Genomic DNA, 14,543 nt, shown 5'->3' with positions numbered 1-14,543 from the left:
ATTCAGTCTTAATTATATGATATTTATATTCATATGGTTTTCAAACTCCATATGGTTGTAATGAGGTATACCAGGTAAACCAATCATTAGTTGAACAATTATTATGCGTTTTGTGTACTAGGAACCTGTCGTCATCTATAGGTGGCGCCGTGGTGGCTTATTGATTGACACCTGTGTGTTAATCTATACTGTCGTCCATATGGTGTCAATTAGGCTCTATGTCATCACCTAGAGCCCAACAATATATACTGTATACCAAAGGGGTTTATATAATTTTCATCTTTCTATATGGTTGTAGTGCAAACCATCCTCTTAAAAATAACGTCACTTTTGGCTCGTATGCACGCTATGGCCAAATTTGGACATAATTTGAAATGAAATCGACTCACAAAAGTGACGTACTGTTCCGTTTTCTGTTTGAGTCCTCCGGCTTACGCGGTAAGGTTAAAAGAGGAAGCTTTCCATTAACGTTTTTCATAACGTTTTGAAACTTTATGAGAATTTCCTGCCTAACTAACCTATCAGAGGACCCTTAACTTACTGTTGTTGAAAAAAAAAATCCCAAATTTATTTTCCTTTATTTTTAATTTTCAAATTATGTCCATTTTCGTCTATACGGGGAAACGGCCAAAAGCGACGTTATTTTTAAGAGGACAGGTTGTGTAGTGAAGTATACCAGGTAAATCAATCATCAATTGAAACATTATCATGCATTTTGGGAATTATATGATTTATAAAGTTATTCAACACTCATACTCTTGTATATGTACTGTCATGGCCCCCTGAACTTTCTCAGGTGTCACCCAATTTTACCCTCGGCTGTCATCTTATCAGGGAGCCACCACTAAAAAAAAAAAAAAAAAAAAAAAAATCCTTCTTTCACCACCACTGCACTAACACCAGCGGAGCACACACTGAAAAGTCACCCAGTAATGAACTTAAATATGGAAAAGGAGCTCAAGTCATACAATTGGGGATTCGGCTCAGAACTGGCCCATCATCATGAGTACACACCAATACCCTAACTGAGCCACTTACCCTCTCTCTCCTAGTCTTAGGGTGACGACCTCCTGGGTTCCCCTTTTTGTTTTCTGTATGCTGTTATCTGTCCTGCAATTATTTCTCTCTCTTTCCTCTTAGAAATCCTCATCAGGACAAGGTCAAACTCGGTTGTCTAACAAACAAACATTTATTACAAACAATAAATAACAAAGAATGACATGGTAATATCTGATAACGGTTTTACAAAATTAGCATCACCCTTACCTATGAACAATGCACCATTAATTGTCTCTGCCAGGCTGCTTTCTGCTCCTCTGCAGCAACCCACTTTGCCTCGGTCACCTCTCCATCTGGGCTTGGCTTTTTACATGAAATTTAACACCATCAAAAATACATCAACGCTCTCACCCTGCAATGGTCAGACATACTACATGAATCCATCCCCCTTTCAAACATATTCAGTGCCCTCACAACCCTCTATATCTCAAGATCAACTACTCTTGCTACACAACAAGTCTCCGCTATGATGATTGATCTTCCTGGAAATTATTACTGGGACCATCCATCAGTTGGTTCTCAAATTAAGTATATCCTCTTACAACTTCTCCTGTATTGCTGCTACCTCAACCAATAACAAACCATGTCCACCTTGTACCACTGCTACATCAACTTTGGATGAACCATGTCCATCATACATGAACCTATAATTCCATTACCACAAAATAATAAACTACAGTATATGCTCCCATCGAAACACAAATAACATTAAATAAAATTATCGTCGCAATCCCATATTCCATACCTATTCCTCGCATATTCTATTCCTCTACTGTGGTGATAATCCCCTACCTGGACGAGTCCGCACCGAAAATCTCCATCCGCCGGGGGACTCTTCCCCTCAGTCAGCCACTGACCCCGGCCTTCATACTGCCAATTCACTTTAAACTCGTTATATAATTTCATTATTTCCACAAACTTTCTAGTCTACATCCATAAACTTTATACAAGATTACTTGGCACAGTCTCACTACAACAATCAACATAAGCTCTTATCACAAAATATGGAAACAGCGACGCTCATCGCATGGCGTCCAAATATGACGCTCTGCTAAGTTTCCTACACAACACACTTTTTGGCTGCCACTAATCGGCTCCTCTCAGTCTTGACGTGCATGAGAAGGGTCACGGCACAGGTACCAATAGGTACACCTGCCCAACAATCCTCTTGTAGATTTCGCCAATGTGGTTCCTCAGGGCACGACCACCCAGCTGGCTTCAACTCGGGGCGCCCCTACTTGTTGCGACTATTTAAGAAATACGTCACTAATTGCCTTCCCACAACTTCCTCATAATTGCCTTCCCACAACTTCCTCACTCTTCACTCTTGAAGCTCCTTACAAATTCTTCTCCACAAGTCACAAATATCTTCCTTCTTCTGGAGCGACGACATGCATCATTCTCTTCAGGCTTTCTCATGACAAGTGACGTCTTCAGACCTTTGCACACGACATGCTTCCGCGATGACATCATTTATGCACAAGGCACTTCGCAGAGGAGACATCTCGCCTCCAAGTGACTATCTAAGTGCTCATCCGTGACTTATGCTCTTGGTCACATTTAATGACGGTTTCTTGCACTATTTAATTTCACTGAATCCTCACTATGGCCAGGTGGGGATAACTCAGTGTGGGGGGGGGGGTGCAGACCTACATCACGAGGCTACATGGGGTGCATAACAGTACTTACCTATTAGTACTCATCTATTAGTACTTCCCTATTAGTGTCTACAGGGGAGTAAAGTCTAGTTCTTTATGCTCCTCCTACTAGCCTTGTACCTGTTGTGTTTCAACCTAACTACTCAAATTCTGTGTTGAATTGGACCTTAAAGTTGTAGATGGAGGTGTCATCCATAACTTCCTCTGGTGGAGCATTCCACTTGTTAACACTTTCGCTCCCCCTTGGATGGTAAAAAAAAAGCGGTATGTGCGCGCAGCGTTTTTGCCGCGTAAGCGTAAAAACAAAAATGTGTGTACAGTACTCTTTTTACTCTCCTGACCTTAGTTCTCGAGCTAGCGTATTTCATTTTGGTACCAACGTGTTTGCAATAAAATTCTCTAGAAGAACATCAGTAAAAAAAGTCACGAAACGTATAGGGATACCAGCACCAAATAAATAACTACGAAGATGACTCGCCGTGAGCGCCCAACAGCAACAAAATGTTTTTACTCTTGGGATTGTTATCACCTCCACACTTGTCCTACAGCGTTAATTTTGGTATCAATGGACTCGCAATGAAATTCCCAACACGGTGATATGAATATAAGCGTAGAATAATGATTGCGGCCCACCCGCAAGAGTGTGGGAAGTGGTGAAATTGTTACCCGGTATCGGTGACGGGACGACACATGTGCGATACGGCGCTTTGAAAGTTTATACTTATTTCACTCTCATGACATTATTATTCTATGTACGTCATTCATTTTTGTGTCAATGTGTTCGCAATAGAATGTTCTATGAGCCCGTAGGTAAAAAAGATCAACAAAGCGTAAGATAGAATAGCGCCAAATATAAAATAACGCTGGAACATATCAGTGAGCGTCAAACACACACGAAATGTTTTTACTTTTGTTATATTTGTCAAGTTTATTCTTGTTGCACACAGTTATTTTTGGTTGTACATTGATCGGAATAAAATTCCCTAAACAGACATATGCATATAATACATGATATGGGGGAAGCATTACGAGTATAAACGGCTAAAGTCACCCACCTGCAACCCGTTTGGGACACTCATGCTTTGATCGAAGTGGTCCACACCTTTCATGAACTTATTGTACCATGCAGCCTAGTGGTGAGAAAGAGAGCCTCATGGTGCGCAGTTTGAAACAAACCCAAAGTAAATTGGATTAAAATTGAATTTTATACAAATATTTTAAAAGAGGACATAAATTTATGTCCACCATGCGGGAGCGGGTAGGCGAAACAGGACTCCGGGAGGAGTCCTCATCCGCAGAAAGTGTTAACTACCTGTTCAGGGTTGAAGTATTTTCTTACAGCCCTTTGGCTTATTTGCATTTCCAGCTGTCAACCTGATCTATTCCCCTCAGTATCCTGTAAGTTGTGATCATATCCCCTATGCTATTTCTATCCTTTAGGGTTGTGTGATCTAGTTCCATTATCCTATGTTCATAGCTTAGCCCTATTAGCTCTGGCACTGAATGTGTTGCAAACCTTTGTATGTGTTAAATAAAGTGATAAACAATCAATGAAACATCCAGGTAGAACACAGAAGTTATGTCTCGCACACCAGTATCAGTAAAGTAGGCATTGTGTTGACACACGCCAGACCACATAGCCACCTGCACAACCTTTCAGAGCACCTTCACCCAGTAAAAAAGTATATATTCACTTTCTTATGGTTTTCTTACATTTTTTAATGTAAGTTAATAATTCTATGATGAAAAATTATTTGGGGGAATTTGTTTATTTTTTGTGCATGTGCAGTATAACTATTTTTCCATAGCTCCTGTCCAGGGGCTAAAAGTCGACAAGAAAATGAATCAGTGTGGTGACTGAGGGTGGAGATAATAGGATACCAGAACAACATTAGATGGTACAGAAAATCACTAAAGAGGGGGGGGAAAATGCAATAAAAAGCAATTGGATCAGACACTGTCAATCTGGATGCTTAGGTACTGTACATTGTCATATATTAACTAAAATTTGTAATAAAACACTCAATAAAGACAATCTCACAGAAATCTGGTAAAAAGCAAACAGGTCCCAATATTTAAAAAAAGGGGGGATAGACAGGAGGAACTAAATTATAGACAGCGTCATATGCAAGGCTGGCTAACATCAGACCTGCCTTTAGAAACTTGTTTAAGGAATCATTCAGAATCTTGTACACCACATACGTAAGACCAATCCTGGAGTATATAACCTCAGCATAGAGTCCATACTTAGTCAAGTACAAGACAAAGCTGGAGAAAGTTGAGGGGTATGCCACTAGACTAGTCCCAGTACTAAGAGGCACGAGTTACAAAGAAATGCTGCAGGAATTGCACCTCATATCACTGGTAAGACAGAAGAACTCGGGAAGACATGATCACATACAAAATTCTCAGGAGAATTGATAGGGTAGATAAGGACGGATTATTTAACACGAGTGGTACTCACACAAGGGAACACAGGTGGAAAATGAGTACCCAAATAAGCCTACAGCGACATTAGAAAGCTTTTTCAGTGTCAGAGATTGCTTTATCTCTATTTTCTTCTGCCTTTCATGGTGTCTCTCAGCAACAGTATGAGGCTTGAGATCTTTTCTCCTATTTCTTTCCCTTTACCATTTTTCTTCAATGCATTTTTCTGTGGTTCTATCCCTTTTGTTAATACTTTTCATTGACCACCGCTTAATGAATAGTTTTTGCATCCATATTGTTCAGCCACAGTTAGTGGAGCCTCTCATGCTGGTTTCTGGGGTTGATGTTTTGCTGTTTCCTGTTGTTACATTATTCTGTGCAGTTTTCACTACCAATCTCCACTAATGTGCACTGAACACAAACAGCTTGGACCATTTGATATTATCCACTGTTTTATTTGACATTTATTTCCTACTTTGGTTCTATTTTAAATATTTTATTATTTGTTATGATGCCAGAACTATCAATCAATTGAACTTCTTGTACTAATTTCTCCACCTTCTAATAGTCCTTGTACTCAGTTGTACTGTACAGTACTGTTCATTTTCAGTCATATATCAACTCAGAGAGACTCCTCTCTCAATCATTTGTCATCGAACCACATATACAGTACTGAAGTTTGCTCTTTATTTCTCTCTGTGTGGAGTAAAAATGAAGACAGTCTTAAAACGATATTCTGTATATATATGAAGGGAGGTACAGTATGGAAAATTTATGAAGTGCTGTAATTGGTTATAGAAGGAATGACAGTTTTGATGACAGGCAACAACAGCAGTGAGACGGAAGACTACTTGACCAGGCCAGAAGTATTTAGGTTAACAATTGATAAATGTGAGGATATGTGTGTGAATGTGATATAGTGGAGGAATACAGTACAGTACTTAAAAAGGAAAATAGTTTATGCTAAACCAGTACAGTACTATACTGAATGCCATTTTTTTATTATTATTATTTTCTACCACAGATGTGGCTGTGCTTAATGCTCAAGTTAGTAAGTAAGAATTAGGAAAGCTTTACAGTACTTTTGTATCTTTATTAATCTTCGTGCATGAGTTATATTACGTAACGAGTGATTATATCATTTAACTCAATGTTACTGACATTATACTTAATGATAATTTTGTTGCTTCCCAGACAATTTCACTGAGCTCTCTCTCACTCAACTTTGTCCAAATGCTTCAAGATATTGGTCAGGAAGCTAACTTTGTCGTCACCTTTGTTGATATTGAAGAGTTATCAGTTACAGGTAAGGACTACAATATATATTTGTTGTAGTTTAAGCACAAATATATTTAAGGCCACTTAAACTATACATATTTCAGTACTAGAGTACATGCAAATTACCATATGTTCTCATGTTAAAGTCAAACTTTTTAGGTTTTTAAAGCTGAAATTAGTGGGTCGATTATTACACAAGTTCAGTACTGCATGAGCTTGGATGTCTGAAGCCCTCCGAACTGAATATTTGGGTTATCTGGCCAAAATTGTATCCGGGTAATATTCTGCCAGATCTTCTCCACATTCACATCCGTATAATTCACAGATTTGGCCCAGTAACACAGACTTCTATAGTTTAAGTCAAGTCCAGATAATTTTCTGAAAAAACTTTGATATATCCAGACAAATATCTAAATAACAGAAGATTAGGTTACGAACATTTTTGAGAACTATACATTTTAAGATCTAAAGTATCAAACAAGACAACAAACTTCAACAAGGTAAGCTGAAGATTCTGTTCTAAATTATATTTTTTAGTTATAGTGTGTGGAAATTCAAATTTGGTTGTGGTACAAAAATTGCAATAATGGTCATTTTTTGGGTCAGCCCCGTCGGCTCCCTGAAGCTATTCGAACTTATATAGTGCTATATTAGTTTGTGGTCATCAGTCACAGAGTCCTTTGCCTACTGGGGACCATGAGCTAGAGCCTCGCCCCCTCAGACAGGCACAAGGGGACAATGGCCTATGAGTACTTTACATTTAAAGTATGTTATAATTGCCATCGACCAAGGAAAGGTAGGCGAAGCAAGAAAGACCACTGTTACACTATGCAAGCTGTGTTCTCAAAAGGGCAAAATATCTCCCCCAGAAAGAAAACAAGCAAGCAACACATAATCCAACTGTAGTGCTATATTAGTAGTGCATAATCCAACTGTAGTGCAGTATATTAGTTCAGATAGCTTCAGGGAGCCGATAGGGCTCAATCAGAAACTGGCGTTTCATTATAGTCAACGCTGTTTTTTTTTTATTTCCTGGTAAGAATTCTGCTTATCCCGATGTCTGGCTTATCCGGTGAGGGGGGGGGGTCCTTCCTGTATAGTCCAGATCAGCAAGCTTAGACAGTACAGTACAGTACAGTACTGTGTTTGGTGGGATGACATTCATGTTTGATATAAGTCAAAAGATGGAAAAAATAAAAATAAAATATTTAGATTAAAATGTCACATAAATTAGTGTTGCAATTTACTGGTAGCCTATTGGTGTTCAGAAGCATGATCATCAAAAGCCTACCAACTTACCTGGAGAATACACATTAACTGTAGCGTCCTACATCATATTAACTCTCTTAACATAAATACAGCTTAGTTCTGTATCTTGTTAGTAAATACTAGCACTTGAAGTTCAGTTTTTTTACCTGTACAGTAATGCAATTTTGAGATAACTACCTTATGACTACCTGTTGTTGGTTTTGGGAATCAGTGTCTGGCCCAGTCTCTGACCAGGCCTTATACTATACCTTACATTCATGTAGTATCCAGGCAAAATACAGTTTTGATCATAGTGCCTTCATATTGCAAACAAATGCAATATGTACTATCCAGGTACAATCCAGCTCAGCCTGACCAATGCCATCTGTTGTATTTGTATAACATCATACAATACATGAACTAAAACAGAGGAGCAGTAAAAAAAAACCTGATATTTTATTAAAAAAAATGTAAAACTGTTAATAATATATGGTAAACACTTTTAGTTTAACGTGTGCTGTATATTTGTTGTTTCTTCATGATGACATTTTGCATGGCTGTCTCACAACAAGCTGACTAACTGCTAAGTGAACTAACTGGAGCATTAGGTGATAGGAAATGTGCCCAACTATTTATATCCCGCCTGTGATTCGAACTCGCAATGCCTGATTATAAGTCGAGAGTGTCCCCATTTGTACTACCAGGACCCAATAAATACCAGAATCTTATTTACCTTATTTCAAACATTTTAACATTGCTGTTTGTGAAACACATTTCTCACCATGTAAACAGACAGGCACATGATGCATGTGTTTATTGTTTGGAAATGAGGAAATATAAAGATAGCATGGCTTGCAGTGTGTCTTTTCTACCCATTTTAATAATGATGAAGTAGCACCCAGCAATAGATGTGTAGTGCTCGCTATTACATGGTGTTTAACTATAAGCATTGAACATAACAACTGTAGGGCAGGCAACAGTAAGATAGATAAACATTTGAACCCAAATATACAGACCTACTGTTTGAAATTATATAAATTTGTCCTAAATTCATGATAATTTTTTAACAGTGTAAATTTTCACACATTTTTCTATCTTTATTTCTGTGGGGAGCCCTGTCGGTTCCCTGAAGCTATCCAAACTTATATAGGGCTATATTAGTTTGGAGTCTTCGATGAACCTCTGAGGCATACCCAGAATCTGGCGTTTCATTACAATCAACGCTGAGTTTTTTCCATAGCGCACGAGTTGAAACTTCGTTAAATACCATATTATTTTCTGTGGCTATACTTCCACAGTACTCTGTAGTCTGCTACACCAGTAGTACTGAGTATTGTGATGGTGCAGCAGACTACAGAGTACTGTGGTGGTGCAGCAGACCACCTGGTACTGTGGTGGTGCAGCTGACCATCCTAGTACTGTGGTGGTGCAGCAGACCACCTAGTACTGTGGTGGTGCAGCAGACCACCTAGTACTGTGGTGGTGCAGCAGACCACCTAGTACTGTGGTGGTGCAGCAGACCACCTAGTACTGTGGTGGTGCAGCAGACCACCTAGTACTGTGGTGGTGCAGCAGACCACCTAGTACTGTGGTGGTGCAGCTGACCACCTAGTACTGTGGTGGTGCAGCAGACCACCTAGTACTGTGGTGGTGCAGCAGACCACCTAGTACTGTGGTGGTGCAGCAGACCACCTAGTACTGTGGTGGTGCAGCAGACCACCTAGTACTGTGGTGGTGCAGCAGACCACCTGGTACTGTGGTGGTGCAGCTGACCACCTGGTACTGTGGTGGTGCAGCAGACCACCTAGTACTGTGGTGGTGCAGCTGACCACCTGGTACTGTGGTGGTGCAGCAGACCACCTAGTACTGTGGTGGTGCAGCTGACCACCTGGTACTGTGGTGGTGCAGCAGACCACCTAGTACTGTGGTGGTGCAGCTGACCACCTAGTACTGTGGTGATGCAGCAGATTACAGAATACTGTGGTAGTACAGCTACCATCTAGTACTGAGGTAATGCAACAGACCACTTTGTACTGTGGTGATATAGTGAGTGCAGCCAAAGTACTTGCATGTTTTACATTGATAAACTTTGATTTATTTTTTGCAGGTCAGCACCAGTGTTTAGTCCAATTGTCGACACTTCCTGTAGCTGTGTGTTATGGCACTGGTGCATCGGTTAAGGAAGCTCAGTCTGCCGCTGCTCACAATGGTCTCGAGTACCTGAAGATCATGACCAATAAGTAGTTTGAAAGCTGGAGAAAGAAGCTTAAGAGTGAGGAGGAATTTTATATCAAGATAGTGACACCTGGTATAGGGTGTAACCTCACTAATCCAGTTATTTGCTTGTAAAATCTTTGTAAAAGGAATATAAAAATTGTAGTGGATACTGTACTACAGTATGCGCCTACATACCAAAAAAATGAAAAAATCATTCTTTAAGAATGATAAAAATGTACTCTTTTCATGAGTTGTATCAAAAAAATTAGGAACTCAGACCAGAATTGAGCAAGATTTCTGTGGTACCTGTGGTCAATGTGCAGAATAGAATACTAGCACATACTTTTTTCATACAAACAGAATTATAGAAAATATTCTTTCACAACAATGATGGTGAAAGTAATAGGAATTTGATAAGATGCTAATATTTTATATGAAGCTTTTAAGCAGTTCAGTTTTATCTTTAAATGTTAAATAAATCCTAGACTGCATAGGAAAGATTTGAAAGTACAGTAGCTATCATGAGCTATGAAGAAGCTTTTTCAAGATAGCTTGTATGCAGTACGTTTAAGCACATTTGTTATGTGCCTCTGCCTAAAAATATAAATATCATTTTGACCCCACAGATATCCTGGTCTGAGTTTACTCTCGTTGTGTGCATCTGCTATACTTTGCATAGAACTAGTGAAGTGTTATGGTAGAGCACACGCTGGCTGACTTGGCCTCCATTTTGCACATCAAGTGAATGGTGTAAAGGTAGTCAATATAGTACCTGACACTCTTTTTAGTACAATTATTGTAGGCCGTTTGTCGTTTCTAAAAATTAGGTTTGAGTATCGACGGACACCACACCATCAATGCAAAAATGGAGTAAAAGTGAACCAGTGCGTGGCCTCCTTACCTTGAATGTACCGTAGTCTTGGCCAGGTGTAGGTGTCAGTAATGGAGTACGTTGCCAGGGTGGATATAAGTGGCAACATTTTGTACTGCCTGTTCACAGCTTGATAATTCAGCATTGCATTATAGTGAATTCATAGTAGGATAGAGATTTACTCATTTAATTCTTGGAACACACAAGTATGCATATGTTTTAGCTTAGTTGTGAAGTTCCATAGTTTTCTGCATTGTAAAAATCCCTCCAACCCTTGCAAATTACTCCATACTGCAACTTAATAATGCTTTATCTGATAAGCTGTTACGTACATTAATTCTTTTTATCTAATGGGCATTCATTAATTAAATGCAAAGTATAGACATTGGATGATTGTTGGTTGTTAGAGATGGGCCACTCTGGGTATTTGAGTGTAATTTGGTGAATTGGTCAAGTGTGTGTTTCATTAATCGATTATGGTTTATCTTAAAATTTATAGTGATCAAAATGAAACACATTGAAAGCTCATATTCACTTGTCACATTGCTCATTGTTTCAGGAAACTCAGAAGAACTATTTCAGGTTTCCTCATCATGTTTGAAAGAATGGTTGATCACACTTCCTACAATTACATTGTTGAAATCTTCAACTACACATGAATTATGGGCAAGTGATGTCTTCCGATGACAAGCTAAAACAATGCCCAAAGGGTGGCTGAGGGCCCACACAGAACATGGTGTCTGTCAGCTATGTTGGTGCTTTATTGCTGCACTTGCTGGCATTGACAGGGTGTGGTCCATGGATTGAAGCCCATTGTTTGTATTAGACAGCACATAAGGGGATGAGCTGCAGCACACTTATGTCATGCAAAGTTGCCCAATAAGACAGAACTTAAATGAAATGCACTTTAGGTTTTAATTGTATCTTGTTGGTGATGGTACGTGTACATGACGAGGCAGTGTTAGGCGTCATCGTGTTGTGTGCTGTCAGTTTTTGTTTACACTCCAGCCCATGTGATCTCCACCAGGAGGATGACTGTGATCCTCAGTGTAGCAGCTGTGCCACACATACTTACACCATACAATATTGAACAAATGTTTTCTAAATTACTGTAGTAATTTTACGAATGAGGAAATTCTTCAGTTGTCCAAATATTGCTTAAAGAAGTCCAATTTACTGTCTACTGCTGTGCATAAAATTCTTAGCTGGAAATGTAAATCATACTAGAGGTAATAGTCTAAATAGTGTATTGATAAATGTGAAGTGGAAACCATTTTACTTTCTCTACTTCTTGTGGATGTAAATTTAAATTAACATTTGTACATTAAGATAGCTCATTTTATGAATATATTGTATGTAAAGTTATGACTTTTAACTCACATTATTTTTTAATTGTAATAATTAAGTTCACTAAAACTAGTCATTTCAGATATCTATAGAAATTATTAAGATATTGATTACTGGATGACTGCTTAAAGCAGATTTGTTGAGTCTGAAAGTTTCATACTTGTTATAAGAGTTGAAAGATCAATTCTGGAGCTTAGCTTGGAGACAACCCCTGGGGCTGTTTGATCATTAGTGTCAACATTATTTAGGTAATGTTAGAAGGTTATGTGATAGACTTTTGAAATAAGCATTGTTTTCAATATCATGTGATGAGTTATTTAATTAAAACTTTGTCCATTTGAATGAAAATATTGAACTAAATCTAGGTATTTTTAATAATTACTTTTCAGTTATTTTATTGTATTTGGGAGTCATTTCCTGAATACATTTGTTTTGAATTTATATTTTGTTTTAGCCTGTCACCAAGATGCATTTTATGTTGAAATGATGATAAAACACACACAGTGTTTTGGTATTTTGAAAATACATTAGTTTTGATTGGATAGTTGTCATATTATAGTAACTGGGCATTGTTATTATGTATTTTTAAATTTGTTGAGGCCTTGAATGTAAGTTTTACTATGAATCCTCATCAGGTCATTATGATTTGTTTCTTATATTACAAAACAGTGTTACTTTGTTGTACAAGTCATTTATGTGCTGCTGAAGATTAATGGTAAATATCTTACATTTAATGCCAAATATATTACTATTTCAGTTGTTACATTCTATTAACTTACACTACTGCACATCAGAGAATTGTATTATGTAGATGAGACTTCTTTAAGCTTAACTGATGGAGAACACATGGGGCTATTCATTTTTTGTCATGTATGTGTATCACTCCAAACAACTGGCATATTACCACAGAATTTTGCTGATTGTGCCGTGTGTTTGGGTCTTACATGTGGACAAGGAATTGCTGGTAAATCTAATCCAGTTTGAACAGATTATCCAACTCAAATAATTTTTGTACATAATGATCACTGGAAAAAAAACAAATTCACCGGTGTTAGGTTTAGCACGTATTACTTTAGTATGTTGCCATTTGTGATACAGCAGCTTACGTATGTTCCTAACATAGCTGAATTTCTTTAATGCGAAAAATTCCAAGATCATTAGTGCAAGTACTATTTGGGACAAGGTGAACATCTCGGTAGGTTACCAAAAAATTTGAAATGTAATAAGAGGGCTTCTATGCTTTCTTAGATTGTCATGTAAATTTGGAGGGAAGAATCATGGGGCATACCCAAGGCAAAAAGATGGAGGGGACATTAATTACTGAACAAGGATATGTATGATTTATTTATAAAAAAAAAAAAATTACATTGCATGTTGCCTTATGAAATGACAATTTATTGGACCCACCACCCTTGGGTATGTCTGTGATTTATACAATGTTGTATTTCAGTTATTAAGCCCTTATTATACAATCTCAAATTAGTCCAAATAATTGGTTGGGCACAAAGAAAAGTGTAACATACTTGCCACCAATATTTCCCTCTTGTTCTTAAGTTGGACTATATCTCTGTGTCCATCCAATAACCTCTATTTATGTTCAAATTAAAAATTTAAAATTATTTTTACATGTAATTTTCACCAGAATATTTTTTCTTGCGGACGGAGGGAGGGGTGGCAGCAGCCTGACAGTAACATTCCAGTGTACTGGGCTCTGGTACCACACAGACTCGGTTTCACAAAGTTTCAGCTAGTTTTGAGAGATTCTATTGTCAACCCATCCTCGACTCAAGTCCATTACATCCAGCAGTCGACCCCACAGATGCATTCATAAATTTTTACATGCTGTTCATTCAAAACGGAAATTTTCTCAAATATAAATACTGTATTATAATATATTAGCATATTGTGCACATATAGGTTAGGTTAGGCGTTTAGATTCTGTTGGCGATTATTTGTATTTGTAGCACGTGGGTGAAGCATTTATAGCGTTGTGGTTCGAATAAAATTCGTCAGTGAAGCACTTGTTCCAGAAGTGTTCGAACAAAATCAGTTGCAAGTCGTGTAAGCTTTTTCATTCATAAACTCGGGGTTTGGTGGGTGCACAGAATCACTTTTGGGTCTTTGGAGGATGAGCTGTCTATTGTTTATAGTTTGGGAAGTTTGTTTAGCAGTTTTTGAGAAGCAGCTTCAGGTTCTTTTGAACCAGGTAGTGAATGGTCTGTAATGTTTTGTCGAGTTTCTGGATGCTTTCCAATGGGGTTGGGTATATCACACGCTCTCTGTGCCTCCTTAAGGACCAGTTTTTGGATCTGGTTTCCAGTAGTAAAACTTTAAAGAACCTAAACCTCTCCAACTGATGTGACCTATTAATTTACATACCTATTGTCTACCGCTTGTTGGTTCTGGGAATCAATGTCTCCGTGACCTGGTCTCTGGCC

The 14,543-nt window shown here is 38.3% G+C and overlaps 1 protein-coding gene across 2 annotated transcripts in view; it reads left to right on the top strand.

The window, feature by feature from the left end:
• LOC123754352 (protein Loquacious) overlaps positions 1 to 13,724 on the top strand; it is a 60,188-nt gene extending 46,464 nt beyond the window's left edge. For both annotated transcript variants that reach the window (XM_045736687.2, XM_045736685.2), the window contains 2 exons: positions 6,339 to 6,450; positions 9,778 to 13,724. In XM_045736687.2, the coding sequence (XP_045592643.1) occupies positions 6,339 to 6,450; positions 9,778 to 9,914 (249 nt within the window). In that variant the 3' untranslated portion in view covers positions 9,915 to 13,724. The remainder of the gene's footprint in view (positions 1 to 6,338; positions 6,451 to 9,777) is intronic.
• The last annotated feature ends 819 nt before the right edge of the window (positions 13,725 to 14,543 follow it).

The sequence above is a fragment of the Procambarus clarkii genome, chromosome 18, assembly GCF_040958095.1.
Source record: "Procambarus clarkii isolate CNS0578487 chromosome 18, FALCON_Pclarkii_2.0, whole genome shotgun sequence".
Taxonomy (NCBI): Eukaryota; Metazoa; Arthropoda; class Malacostraca; order Decapoda; family Cambaridae; genus Procambarus; species Procambarus clarkii.
The sequence above is the reverse complement of the archived record's forward strand: the minus strand, read 5'-3'. Positions and strand labels throughout refer to the sequence as shown.